The sequence below is a fragment of the Nycticebus coucang genome, chromosome 10, assembly GCF_027406575.1.
Source record: "Nycticebus coucang isolate mNycCou1 chromosome 10, mNycCou1.pri, whole genome shotgun sequence".
NCBI lineage: Eukaryota > Metazoa > Chordata > Mammalia > Primates > Lorisidae > Nycticebus > Nycticebus coucang.
In genome coordinates this window covers 121,862,449-121,876,700 of record NC_069789.1, presented here as the reverse complement: position 1 = coordinate 121,876,700, position 14,252 = coordinate 121,862,449, and the positions used below count along the sequence as shown (strand labels likewise).

The 14,252-nt window shown below is 49.2% G+C and overlaps 1 protein-coding gene and 1 pseudogene across 17 annotated transcripts in view; one reads left to right on the top strand and one right to left on the bottom strand.

Moving 5' to 3' along the window:
• Nucleotides 1–6,358: 6,358 nt before the first annotated feature.
• Nucleotides 6,359–14,252, bottom strand: part of POU2F2 (POU class 2 homeobox 2) — an 85,278-nt gene continuing 77,384 nt past the window's right edge. For 9 of the 16 annotated variants that reach the window (XM_053606902.1, XM_053606908.1, XM_053606909.1 and 6 more), the window contains 5 exons: nucleotides 14,040–14,216; nucleotides 11,684–11,750; nucleotides 9,049–9,250; nucleotides 8,844–8,917; nucleotides 6,359–8,570 (listed from right to left, as the gene is read on the bottom strand). In XM_053606902.1, the coding sequence (XP_053462877.1) occupies nucleotides 8,233–8,570; nucleotides 8,844–8,917; nucleotides 9,049–9,250; nucleotides 11,684–11,750; nucleotides 14,040–14,216 (858 nt within the window). In that variant the 3' untranslated portion in view covers nucleotides 6,359–8,232. The remainder of the gene's footprint in view (nucleotides 8,571–8,843; nucleotides 8,918–9,048; nucleotides 9,251–11,683; nucleotides 11,751–14,039; nucleotides 14,217–14,252) is intronic. The other 7 variants (XM_053606912.1, XM_053606910.1, XM_053606911.1 and 4 more) reach the window with 2 other exon arrangements.
• LOC128596990 (small nuclear ribonucleoprotein Sm D2-like) lies at nucleotides 12,256–13,017 on the top strand (annotated as a pseudogene). The gene has a single exon (XR_008383182.1). The product of XR_008383182.1 is annotated as a small nuclear ribonucleoprotein Sm D2-like (transcript).

Here is a 14,252-nt window from a genome sequence, read left to right as displayed (position 1 = left end):
GAGCAAATCTCTATTAATCAGTTGTTTCTCACCAGAGCATGCTGATCATGGACACCATCTTTTTTCAGTTACTATATACCCTGCAGAAAGGACTTGAGCCCTCATAGCCCAGCATGCCAGGTCCCCCTAATCCCCACATAATCATTCCTGAACTGTCCCTTCTCAAGAAGAGCTATAACATACTGCAAGTCATCAAGTAAGTGCTTTCAACAGTTGGAATAATCAGTCAGGCTGAATTAGGAAAAAGGACAAGAATGGAGGAAAAAAAACTGAGGGTGTTAGTTAAACAGATATTTTCAGAAAGGAATGGATCTATGACAGAGGTTAGCCGTTCTTCCCCCATTGTTCTTTTTCGGAGCCTCGAATAAAAATTCTAGGTCCGTACTCTGAGAAAAGTTTATTTGTGCAAATGTTTATGAACAGTTCAGGGCATTCATTGCTCACTATCATCCTGCTGGAACTTTGGTTCTAGGTTGAACCATGGTCCTAAAAATAGCATGATAATGCTGATCACTTGGATGCTGGTGTTCAAGTTGGATGGTTCCCAAATTTTAATGTGTGTTAGCCGGTTTTCTGAGACTTAGATCCAGTAAGCCTATCTGGGATGAGACCCAGGAATCTGTGTTGTGCACACATACCAATCCTGATGAAGGTGGGGCTTGCATTGCCTGTTTTTAGTTGGAATGGAAGTTGTATAAGCCAGAGTAGTCAAGGACAGAACACTACTCATCTAGTACCCAATAGAGTTTTATTTTATTTTATTTTTTTCTCTGAGAGACGGGGTCTTGCTCCCTGTAGTGGTATGATCATAGCTCACTGCAGCCCTGAACTCCTGGGTTCAAGCTATCCTGCCTCAGGCTAGGACTGAGGGATGGGGGATAGCATGCACCACTTAGGACTAAAGTTTTGTTTTTTATTTTTGTAGAGATAGGGTCTTGCTGTGTTGCCCAGGATGGTCCCAAACTCCTGGCCTCAAGTACTCCCACCTCAGACTCCAGAGTGCTGGGATTAAGGCATAAACCACTGTGCCAATATGTTCTTAATGAGAGGAAAATGAGTAGAAAGCCAGGCACAGAGAGCAGTTAAGCACACCAAGCTTTGGATGGGTATAGAGTTAAGGCTTCAGGACAAGTGATGAGATACCCAGCTCTCGGGTGTTCTGTCTGCTTGTCACAGGATGGCCTGGATGACAAGGAATGTTAGAGTCTGGTTTTGACTACCACCTCGGAGGCAGTAGGCTTGACTGAAAGATGTTCTTCCATGTACTATCCTGGAACTCCATCCCTGCTGACTTATCTTGAGAGTTGGAGACTTCATTTTCTTTCAGTCTTGCTAAAAATGATGTGGTACTAATACTTTTTATCTTAACTAAATTATCAAACCCATCTCCCACTCTGTTCCTTTTTCCTGTGCCCCCATCCCCACAGAGAATGGAACAGTGACAAGGAAACCCAATGGTTTCTCAGTGTATTTTCATTGATACCATTTCTGATTTTCTTTTTTTTTTTTTTGTAGAGACAGTTTCACTTTATGGCCCTCGGTAGAGTGCCGTGTCCTTACACGGCTCACAGCAACCTCCAACTCCTGGGCTTAGGTGATTCTCCTGCCTCAGCCTCCCGAGTAGCTGGGACTACAGGCGCCCACCACAACACCCGGCTATTTTTTGGTTGCAGTTTGGCCGGGGCTGGGTTTGAACCCGCCACCCTCGGCATATGGGGCCAGCGCCCTACTCACTGAGCCACAGGCGCCGCCCACCATTTCTGATTTTCAATGATGAGGTCCATGGCCTGGACACCTATGAAGCTGTTGTTTCTGCCAAATGACTTGGTCAAGATAGGCAAAATAATTTGAATAAGAGTTAATGTTGCTTTAAAAAGGAAAGGGTGGTGTACATTGTACCACCAGAAAACTTCGCAATGAACTCTGGGGTTTTCTTTTTTAATGTCTTTTTTTTTTTTTTTTATTGTTGGGGATTCATTGAGGGTACAATAAGCCAGGTTACATTGATTGCAATTGTTAGGCAACGTCCCTCGTGCAATCATGTCTTGCCCCCATAAGGGGTTTTCTTTATTTCAGAATATTTTGGGGGTACAAACATTTTGGTTGCATAAATTACATTTGTACTATTTGAAAGTTGTAAGTGTTGCCATAACCTAGCGTGCACTGTACCTGTTAGGTATGAATTTACCCATCCCCTCTCAACACTGGTTTTAAAGGGTCTTTTTAGTCCTCTGGAGAAGCATCAAGGGATGGAGATGGGGAAGTACTTCCTGGTTTCCTGGCTCTCTCATAGTTCTCATTTACAGAAGATTGTGCTAAGGTGTTTCTGTTTTGTTTTGTTTTGTTTGAGACAGTCTCAGTTTGTGGCCCTCAGTAGAGTGCCATGGCCTCATTTCTCACAGCAACCTCAAACTCTTGGGCTTGAGTGATCCTTAGGGGTACTCAAACTATAGCCCGCGGGCCACATGTGGTGGTGTGATTGTATTTGTTCCCGTTTTATTTTTTTTTACTTCAAAATAAGATATGCGCAGTGTGCATAGGAATTTGTTCGTAGTTTTTTTTTAAACTATAGTCCGGCCCTCCAACGGTCTGAGTTTAAAAAGTTTGAGAACCCCTGCTTGCCTCAGCCTCCTGAGTAGCTGGGACTAAACGCACACACCACTATGCCCACCTACTTTTTCTATTAGGATCTTGCTTTTGCTCAGGCTGGTCTTGAACTCCTGAGCTCAAGCAATCCACCTGCCTCAGCGTCCCAGTGTGTTAGGATTACAGGCATGAGCCACCACACTTGGCCTTATCCTAAGCCAGCAGTTCTCAACCTGTGGGTTGTGACCCACAGGAACTGTATTAAAGGCTCACGGCATTAGGAAGGTTGAGAACCATTGTCCTAAGCTCTTTATCTACACCATGGTCTTATAATCCCAGAGGTATAGATACTGTTCCTGTTATACAGATGAGGATGCTGAAGGTCACATTTCTATAAAATGGCAGAACTGAGATTTGAATTCTTCCTAAATTCCAAGATTTGATTTTTGGTTGTTAAGGAAACTTGTGCAGGCCTCACTTCCATTCACTGGTAGAACAGAAGTAACTTAATACCCTATACCTATACCACCCCATACCCTATTACATGTCCCCAACACCATTCCCTGATTTCCTAACCACACTTCCAGTACAGAAATTCAGGAGACCAAGGGAGAACAGGCATCATTTCTCTGTACAGTTTTTCATTTTTTATTTTTTGATGTTTGTTGTTCAGATGAATGACACACTCAAGTTACAAAAATGGGGCCTTAAAAGAAGCACATTGTACAATGAACAAGCAGATTGGAATTAAGAACACTGAAACGCTAACCCGCTACCACGAGAAGAGACAGGGAGAGGGTACAGGAAGGGAAGGAAGGGGCTACCAACATGGGTCAGAACTGAAAGAGGGGCTAATTTTGTGAGAATAGAGGAAAAGCAGGTCTACTCTGAGGCCTACTCAATTTCTGGATGCCACTTTTTGGTCTCCTTTGCCTACTGTTTGCCACCCACTCTGAATCCCTTCACCCTCATTCCAACCTGGTCCTTCAAGTGAGTAGATGAGGTACCCCACACCACAAAAGAACAAGCCAAGCAGATCTTTCCAATGTAGGGAGGTCACCTTGCTCTAGTGCAGCCCTGGATTTGGGAGGTAATGGTGGCAGCAGTGGGACAAGAGGCCAGAAAGGAGTTGATCAAAGATCAAGCCCCAGCTTTCCCCAAAGATTCCCTGCCCTTTCCCCAACCCACCATGATCCAAAGGCCCTCTATGAATTCTCGAGAGGCCCCCAGTCACCCTGCAATTATATAAATAAATAAATACTGAGCCCCTGGGCTTGGGGAACAGGTTAGGGAGGGGCAGGTTAGAGGAAAGGAAAGAGGAGAGGGAAGAGGGGCAGAGGAGGGGTCACAGACATAGTAAATAGTTGTCTCCATCCCAGCAACACTTCTCTCTGGATTTTTCTCTCCTTTTTTTTTTTTTTTTTTTTTTTTGTTTAACAATGAGCTAACATCTCAAGGACAAATACTTAAAAATATACATTATTTTTTCTTTTTTTTTCCACCTTCATCATCATCGTCTTGCTTTGGAGACTGCTGAGGTCAAACTTCAAACCACATGAAGGACCTGCGGCTTGGAGTTTTTGTGTTTGTGTTTTTTTTTATTTTTATTTTTAAATTTTTTTCACTTTTTTTTCCAACATATAAAAAGGTAGCGGAGTTGTCTGTGGGTTTTTTTTTTAATGGTTAAATCTTTGGTTTGTTTCTTTTTTCTCTTGGAGGCCTTTATCTCTCGCACTTGCCTTCCCACTCAGAGACCAGTGGGGGCCCGTGTGTCTCAATCTTGCTCAGTCTGTCTCATTCTCTCTCTCACTCAGTTCCCCTACCCTGGGATTTGGGTGGGTGAGAAAAACTAGTCAGGTCAAGAGGTCATCCCTGACTTGTATAGTCCATCACCCTATCTGCCCAGGGCTTGAAGACCTTCTCTTGGCCTTCCCCAGGGAGGAGATGGGTGGAAAACTCACATCCTTCCCCCTCCTTCTGATCTTATCCCCAATTCCTACAAGGGCTTGGGTTCCGCCATCCCTACCCCCCCACACACACATTCCTACTCCACCCCCCAAAAGAGAACAGAGAGAGGTGGTTTAGTTACTGGCATTTTTTTTTTTTTTTGGCACAATTAAAAGACCCACCATTAGGGTAGACCTAGTCTCTGTCCCTCCCTTAAGCAGGAGGTCTGGGTTGGGGAGGAGAGAAATTCAGAGGGCTCCCCCTTGCTCCAATCCACTCATCTCTCCTCTCTTTCTAGCCCAGGCCCCTGACTCCCCACCTCAGGACACCTCACCTAGCCTAGGGCCTGGCCTGGGGCTTCCCTTTCATCCCCCACAGAAAGCTCCCCAGCCCTACAACTCTTGCTCACACAGACACACGGACACAGGCTCTGTACAGACCACAAAATAAAAATGATGAGATAGTTTTGTTTCCCGGAGTCGAGACGGGAGACCGGAGTAGAAGGGGCAGAGGGAGGTGTGGGGTATGAATTCCCCCATCACCATCCTGACCCTGGCTCCCTCCAGCCCCCCAGCCCCTTGCCCTGGCTGGCCCCCAGCCAACGATATTTGGTTTCCTTTTTTTAACATTAAAGTTCTATGAGGTATTTGGTGCCTTATCTCGAGTCCTCAGGGGAGAGGGGCCCAGGGGGGAGAACTGGGGCTCACCTGCCCCTCCCTCCCTCCCCCTTCCCAATATTTGGTTTCACAGCTGTAGTTAAAGCTTGGGATTTGGTTATTTTCCCCCCTCCCAGGAATTTTCTTTTTTCTTGCTTTACTTTTCCCAGTTGTGGGGTTGGATGGGAGGGTCCCCAGCACCCCCTGCTGCACGGGGGTCCCTCCACCAGTGTCAGGGCATCTGCCCCATCCCTGCCTCCTGCTTCCTCCTCTTCTCTTTGCCCCACGTCCCCACACTGGGGTGGGGAGAGGTCCCAGGTGGTGGGACTTGATGGGGAGGAAGCAGGATGAAGTGGGTGGTGGTGAGTCCTGGATTTTTTTTTCTTTTTTCTTTTCTTTCTTTTTTTTTTTTTTTTTGGTCTAGAATCATAGTTTTTGTTTGAGTCATCTCCACCATGCCTTCCATGCTGCCTGTCTTCTCGGAGGGGTTTTTGGTTGTAATTCCTTTCATTTTGCTCTGCTCAAATGTCCTTCCTATCTGGTCAGGAACTCTTGGCTCCCTCTCCGCCCTTGGGCTGGGGCCCAGGCCCTCTCGCCAGTCCCTTCTCTCTTCAGGAAATTAACATGGACAAACTCAGAGGTAGGGTAAGGGCAGGGATTCCGTTCGGCGGAGATGCTTACATTCCGGCGAGGATGGGTCAACCTGGTGCCAGGCCCCATGGGTGCCAGAGGTCGGGGGGCGGCTACTCCACCGCTGCCCAGAGAAGGCACCTGGAGGTCCCTGCAACAGCCGAGTCTCTGCTGCCTCCATGGCCCAGCCCAACAGTTTCATTTCCCGGGTGGGAGAAGGGAGACAAGAAAAAAAGAGAACGCTGAGGCCTGGGGCTCCGTCTTGCTCTCCCCAGAGTGTCCAGCAGAAAGTGGAAGCCACCCAGCCCCCTCCCTCTGCTCCTGCCCAGCACAGCCACTGGGCTCCACTCAGATTTCAATGGCTCGCGTCCTTCACAGCAATACTTTGGTTTGAGGAGAGACACAGAAAGAATGAGATTGAGAGAGATGAGAGAAAAGCAACAGAAGAGGGGAGAGAGGAGAAGGTAGAGAAATAAATGGGAGACAGGAGAGAACAGGAAAAAAAATCAAAGGAAGAATCAAACCACCCAAAAGTTGTTAGTTTTCCTTCGTCCATTCTTTTTGCTCTTACTCCTTTTTCTTCCTGTCTTTTTTTTTTTTAAAGCTTTTTCAGTTGATTGGGGGGGCGGGGAGTTTGGGGCTTTTCACCCCTGTCCCTGACACCCTCACTCAGCCCCACCCACCCGCTTCCATCAGCCCTGGCTGAGGGACAGGCCCTGCCCCAGCCGCCTCCCTCCGGCTTTCCCGAAGACGACGTCCATGAGGTATTTATGAAGAGAAAGAAGCATCCATCCTTCCATTCGCGCTGGGGACCAAGGGCCTGGACCACTGGTGCAGGGGCTTGGCTCCACCTCGCGACTCCTTCTTATTCTTGAAGAGTCCTCATCTTCTTTCCCTTTATATATATATATATATATATCTATAAATTCTTTCTTTTTCTAGTTTAAATTTATTGTTTGTTTGGTTTTCTGGTTTTGTTTTTTGGTTCAAAACTTCGTTGGCCTCTGCAATAGCAGAAGGGTGAGGTGGCTCCCAAGGGCATCTCTCCTCTGTCCACTGCTGAGACGAATCCAGGGCTGGGCACACACAGGGTCCAGCCAAGACTTGTGGAGGTCTCGTGGGAGAGGTGGCCACCACTGTGCCCTCTCAGATGGGGACCATAGGTCATGGCACTGTCCCTGCCACAGGAACCCTGATGGGGACACCATCTTGAGAACCCCCACCACTGGGGTGCTTGAGTGTATGTGCATGTGGGGTGGAGGCATTCAGCAGTATCAGGGGGGCACAGGGTGGGAAGAGTGAGGTGAGTTCTTTTTGGTTTCTGGTTAATGTCAAAGAACGTGAAGGATCCCACGGATAGGCACTGGAATATGAATTTTTTTTTTTTTCAGGGAAACTGACAGACAAGATGGAAAAAAAAAAAAGACGACTTGAATGCCCTCACCTCATCCCCTCTTGCCTGGAACTCCCACATTTCCATGGGCTGGGAAGGGGGTAGATTCTAGAGCAGAGGAGGGTGAAGAGGGACTCATGAGAGCTACAACTTGGCAAAATGGCCTAGCCCACCCTTCAAGGGAGAAGAGGGGGAGAAACAGGGGATGAAAAGTCATCCCCAGGCCTCCCCCTGAACTCTCCCCTGGCTGGGAGGAGGGAGAAGGTTAAAGCGAGACCCCCTGCCCAGATGCGGAGAAGTGGGGGGCCAGGGAGAGGGGGAACACATGGTAGGGACACATTCTGTTGAGCATAACGCTAAAAATTCTGTACATCCTTTGGATGAAGCTACTGAATATTTGGTGTAAAGTTGTTCAGGCCCTTTCTCTTTCACCTTCTAGAAAAGAACATTTGGCAGGTGGTTCTGAGTCCCAGCCCATCTTCCCTAGGCTGTGCCCTGTCTTCGCTGGCCCAGGGCTGGAGGCTGGAGCCAGGAAGCTGTATATTCTCTTTTTCCTTCTCTAGCCCCCACTGGGGGAGGCAGGGTTGGGGGTTTGCCCCACAGCCAGGGCTCGTGTGTAAGGTCCGACCTACTGGAGACTCCTCCGCCCCTGGCTGGGGTTAGTATTTGGTGTCATAGCAGTGAGGGTGAGCACACTGAGGTCTGGCTCGCAACTGGTTTTTGGTTTGTTTGATTTGGGGGGGGGGGTTGGTTTGTTTTTGGTTTTCTTTGTTTTCACCTCTGGTTCCTTTGGACCGCTGGTTTCTGTTGTGATTATTTTTGGTTTTCTTTTTTGTTGGTTTCTTTACTTTTTTTTTTTTTTTTTGGTTGGTTGGGTTGTTTCTATTTTTTGGTCTTTCCTCCCTTGTCACTCCTGCTCCAAGGACACTCTGCATCCCCATCGCTGGCCTCCTCGCCCTCTTCCCAGGCAAGGGACCTAAGTGGGGGTCAGAGGAGTGGGAGGAGAGGCATGGCAGGCCCTCACTCAGGCTTGGACCCTGCCTCGGGTCCTCCTGAGCCTCCAGGGGTCTGTGCTGCTGCCTCACTGCAAGTGGAGGAGGAAGAAGAGGATGAGGAGGATGAAGAGGATGAGGAGAGGCCAGGAGATTTGCTGGAGATGGAGGCTGCCACGGCTGCAGCCGCTGCAGAGACCAGGCCCACTCCAGGTGGGGCACTGAGTAGGGGCAGCCCGGCATGGTTCAAGAAGAGTGGCGAAGTCACCAGGCCAGGGCTCCCTGGGGCTGTGCCAGCTGCCCCCAGCACCAGGTTCCCGCTGCCATCAAGGCTGGTAAGGGGCAGGGTTCCACCAGAGGCCAGGGCTGGTGAGGAGAAAGAGAGGCTGGGCTGGGGGCACGCTGGGCCAGGGGAGACCTTCGCCTTCCAGTGTCCTGCCCAGAATGCCCCCTTATCTTCCCATCTGTCCCCAATAACCCCCATCAGCAGCCCTCACACCTTCCCCAAAGGTGAGATGGGTATGAAGAGGTGAGCAATGCAGTGAGCAAGGGCAGGATGGCTGGAGCAGCAATGGGGGGAGCTCAAGGGCCCCAAGGGCAGAGCTGGTGACGATGGGAGTGACATGAGGCAGCACGCACCTTGGATAGTGGCCAAAGGGTTGTTGCTCATGAGGGCTGGACTCAGCCCGGAGCTCAACCCCACCATTGTGCTTCTGCAAGAGGCAAAGCAGAGGCATTAGCAGGGGCAGGGACCCGCCAGCCAAACTGGGGTACAGTTCCCCACCCTGGAAGCAGAAGCGACCCTACTGTTGTTCCCACAGCCTCCCCGCCTGCACCCACTTACCCCGTGCTGGGGTTCAGGCCTGACAAGCCGATAGCTGAGTGGCTGCCTTGAGGGCTGGGATTTGTGCTGTTGGTGGTGGCCGGGGGTGGGGGAGTGACAGAGGGGATGGAATTGAGGGGGGGCGCGGCCCCGCCCCCACCCCCACCCCCTCCGACTGTCCGGCTGGGGTGGAGCGTCCCCACAGCTGAGGATAAGGTAGTAACTGCCAGAGAGAGACAGAGAGATGGGATCTTCAGCTTTCACTCATCCCCCACCGGGGAACTCAGGGTCAACTGCTTGTCTTTCCAACCCAGCTCATATAGGATTTCCAGTCAGAACAGATCTAGACCTCCCTGCCCTCTTTTCCCAGAGCCATTTCTTTGTGCCTCTGCCATAGTGACAGCAATCACAATAATCAAAGTAAGAGCAGCTGTCACCTACTGAACCTGTGCCCTGTGCCAGATTTGCTGGTACTATGCCAGCCACGCCCTGCACCACTTTCACGCAGGCAAAAAACTGGGCACCCAGGAGACAAAGCCCTATGGCTCCCTCTAGAGGCCGGTGATGGGGGCACAGGGTGCAAGGTTAGCAGCTCAGGAATGGGCACCCTAGGAGCCCAGATTGCTGGGGTAGAAGCTCCTGTGCCCATGGTCGAGTGCTTTAACCCCTCTGACCCTCAGATCTCTTATCTGAAAAATGGGGCTAATAATAGAACCTATCTCATAAAAGGGGTGTGAAAACTAAATCAGTCAATATACTTTTTTTTTTTTAAGAGACAGGGTCTCACCATGACCTAGGACACAGTGCAATGGCTATTCACAGACACCTTCATAGCTCCCTGCAGCCTCCAACTCCTGGGCTCAAGCATCCTCATACTCAGCCTTCTAAATAGCTGGCAACACAGGCTCATGCCACCAACCACGGTTATAATGAGCTTAGTACAGGCTCGGCACCCGTAGCTCAGTGGCTACCGTGTCTACCACACACACTGAGGCTGGCAGGTTCGAACCCAGCCTGGGCCTGCTAAACAATAATGACAACTGCAACAAAAAAATAGCAGGGCGTTGTGCCAGGCACCTGTAGTCCCAGCTACTTGGGAGGCTGAGGCAAGAGAATCACTTAAGCCCAAGAGTTTGAAGTTGCTGTGAGCTATGACAGCAAAGCACTCTACCAAGAGCAACAAAGTGAGACTCTGTCTCAAAAAAAAAAAAAAAAAAGAAAGGCTCAATGCCTATGGCTCAAGTGGCTAAGGCGCCAGCCACATACACCTGAGCTGGTGGGTTTGAATCCAGCCCAGGCCCACCAAACAACAATGATGGCTGCAACCAAAAAAAAAAAAAAAAAAGCCAGGCATTGTGGCGGGTGCCTGTGGTCCTAGCTACTTGGGAGGCAGAGGGAGAAGACTCGCTTGAGCCTAGGGGTTGGAGGTTGCTGTGAGATGTGATGCCATGGCACTCTAACCCAGAGGGACAGCTTGAGGCTCTGTCTTAAAAAAAAAAAAAGAAGAAAAAAAAGGGCTCAGAACAGTGCCAGGCATGCACTTAGTACTTTATAAATCTCCAATTATTATTTCTTAACCTGGAGAGCAGCAAAATGGTGTTTAATGTTATTCTTTTATATTACTGTCACATATATGGTATTCAACATCCCCTGTCCCAGTAAGAAGGAAAGGGAGACTTTGGGTACAAGAGTACACATATACATACACTCTTATAGTATATGTTTATGCATATATCTTCTGTGTGAATTATACATTCAAAATAATTCTTTTAAGACAGAGTCTCACTTTGCTGCCCTTAGTAGAGTGCTGGAGCATCATAGCTCACAGCAACCTCAAACTCTTGGACTCAAGTGATTCTCTTGCCTCAGCCTCCCAAGTAGGTGGGACTACAAGCGCCCGCCACAACACCCAATTGTTTTTAGAGATGGTGTCTAGCTCTTGCTCAGGCTGGCCTTGAACTCCTGAGCTCAGGCAATTCACCCACCTCGGCCTCCCAGAGTGCTAGGATTATAAGCATGAGCCACTGCTCTTGGCACATTCACAATAATTTTATAAAAATGGAAGCTTAGGGAGAGAAAGCATCTTTTCTTTTCTTTTCTTTTTTTTTTTTTTGAGATGGGCTAGAGTACAGTGGCACAATCATAGTTCACTGTAACCTCAAATTCCTTGGCTCAAGCAATTCTCCTGTTTTAGCCTCCCGAGTAGCTGGAACTATAGGTGCAAGCCACCACACCTTGCTACATTTTTTACTTTTTTGTAAAGATGAGATCTCACTGTGATGCTTAGGCTGGTCGCAAATTCTCACTTCAGCTTCCCAAAGTGCTAAGATTACAGGCGTCAGTCACCTCACCCAGCCTTAACTTCTGAAATTCACACAGTTCATAAATGACAGAGGCCAGGCCCCAAACCCAAGTGGTCACCTTTTACCAACCCCATGTTTTTCTCATGAAGTTGTAGAACAAATAAAAGCCAAGTTTCTCTGAGAAGAGGAAGGAGGGAGCCTGCCTCTCCCCCTGTTCCTCCCTTCCATCCCTCCCATATTCCCCCAGGCCCAGCCTTGAGGCCAATGGATGCCAAGAACCACTTGAAAACCTCAGGCTCCAGCCTGTGATGCATCCTCCCAGTGCCCCCTCACCATCTTCTGCCCTCCCTGACCTGTTGTGCTCAGACTGCTGGAAGCTTGGGACAATGGTAAGGTCCCTGCGCCCCCTTGGGGTGTGACCTAGAGAGAGAGGAAAGGAGGTATGGTTAGGCCACCGTCTCCCAGCAGCCCCATGATGCTACCTGTGGGTACAACCCCCACTCGTCTACCCCCAGGTTGAAGTAAAGGGTACAATGCTGCATTTGGGGGGTTTTGGGTTTTTGTTTGGATAGGTTTTTTGTTGTTGTTTTTGAGACAGAGTCTTACTCTGTCACCCTGGGTAAAGTGCTGTGGGCTCACAGCTCACAGCAACCTCGAACTCTTGGGCTCAAGTGATCCTCTTGCCTTAACATTCCAATTAGTTGGGACTACAGGCACCCACCACAATTTTCTAGTTTTTCTGTTGCTAATTTGCTAGTTTTTCTATTTTTAGTAGAGATGTGGTCTTACTCTTACTTAGGCTGGTCTGCAACTCTAAATCATTGTCCAGCCTCAGCCTCCCAGAGTGCTGGATTATAGGAGTAAGCCACCATGCCCGGCCACAATGCTGCATTTATGTTATTCCATGTGCTTTCCATCCTATCTTTCTTCACATTTACCCCAGATTATCTGAGCCACAAGCAGGAAGGAATAATCCCAAATGCGAGAGCTCCCATCTCTCTCTGAGATGACGAAGCAGGCTACTCTCAGCAGTGCTGCATCCTGTCGGAAGCAACAGCACACCTGAACACTGGGTTAGCGCTCTCCATGTGCCTGCCAGTGTTGGTTCTGTGACTAAAAATCCTGTCCTTTTACTGACCTTTTAAGAGTGGAGTTGGCAAGCCATGCAGGAGAAACTGTTCAAAGTGACTCAGGCAAGAAAGGAGCAAGTCTAAAGTATGTGTGTTGGAGAGAGCACAGCCACCACCATGAGCCTCCTTAACAAGCCCAAGAGTGAGATGACCCAGAGGAGCTACAGAAGCAGGAGGAAGAAGAATTTAACACTGGTCCACTCTCTGTGCTCACACAATCAGTCAAGAACACTCAAGTGCTTATTAATTGCCGCAATAACAAGAAACTCCTGGGCCGGGTGAAAGCCTTTCATAGGCACTGCAACATGGTGCTAGAGAATGTGAAGGAGATGTGGACTGAGGTCCCCAAAAGTGGCAAGGGTAAGAAGAAGTCTAAGCCAGTCAACAAAGATCGCTACATCTCCAAGATGTTCCTGCGTGGGGACTCAGTCATTGTGGTCCTGCGGAACCCACTTATTGCTGGCAAATAGGGCCCTCTTCCCCGCTGACAGCTTGCTCCCCCGTCTTGTGAAGGCCTGCTCTTTGTGATGGGAATAATAAAGCCCTGTGGGTTTTTTTTTCTAAAAAAAATAATAATAAATAAAGTATGTGTGTTGGGGGGGTGGTTAAAGGGGGATTTGTGAAGCAAAGGGACACAGTGTCAGAGTGCAGGGATGTCACATTACTTGACCTTCTGGTACCATTTGCCAGCTTCCTGCTTGGCCTCCCTGCCTTCAGTTTCCCCTTTGCATCAGCCCCAAAAACCTCACTAAATTTAGCCCTAACCTTCCCCAGTTCAAAATCCTTCCTTAGCTCCTCACTGTCCATGGTTCAAGTTCAAGCTCCTCATCTTGACACTTGGGGTGTCTGCCTCTTGCTCGCCCCCTACCCTCACCTTCACTCATATACATTGCAGCTTCAGCCACACGAAATTGCACTGGAGTTCCTCAGATCAGGTTGGGACACTGGGGTTTCTAGGCCTTTGTGCACACTAGTCCCTTTGCTTGGAGGCCTTTCTCCTCTCCTTCACGTGGCTGGCTAACACTCTCTCATCCTTTATGAGTCAGCCCAGACAGTCCCTCCTCTGTCCACACCATTGGAGGTAGAGGCTCCTCTCTGTAATGTCACCACCCTTTCCACAAATGGAAATAAAGAGATGGAATAAAAGATGTCCCAGTTGTGTCTGATACTGAGTAAGCCTGTGTGCAGCTGTGGACCTAAGAGTACACCCATGGGTGTGACAATGTCTCTGCAGAGTAAATAAGCACCTCTTCCTGTCTCCATGTGGTTGTGAGCCTATGTCTCTACCTCGACCATGTCCCTCCACATATGTATCCATCCCTGTGTGGCTAAGTCCCTCTGATAACCCTAGGTCTGGCTGTGTCAGTGTGAATCTGTGGGTGCTTGTATCCCCCACATCAGACCACAGTTCCCTGGAAATTATGTGTCCCTGTGTGATTGCTCCATATATGTGACAGGCTGTCCCCAAGAGTGACTCCCTGCCTCTGTTCTAGGCTCAGGGACAACCAGGTAGGGTGTGCTTTACACAGGTGACTGGGTAGCTTTGTGCCTTCCCACCCCCGCAGAGGGCTCTTGGTACCATATGGGGGCTGTAGCTGGCCGGCTTCCCGGGGCTGGGCAGCATGGGGGCCGCGCTGCAGGGGTTGATGCGTTTCTCCTTCTGGCGCCGGTTGCAGAACCAGACGCGGATCACTTCTTTCTCCATGTGCAGCTGCTCGGCGATCAGCAAGATCTCCTCTGAGGTAGGCTTCTGGTTCTGCGGGGCAGAGAGGTCGTCAGCGCCAGCCCATCC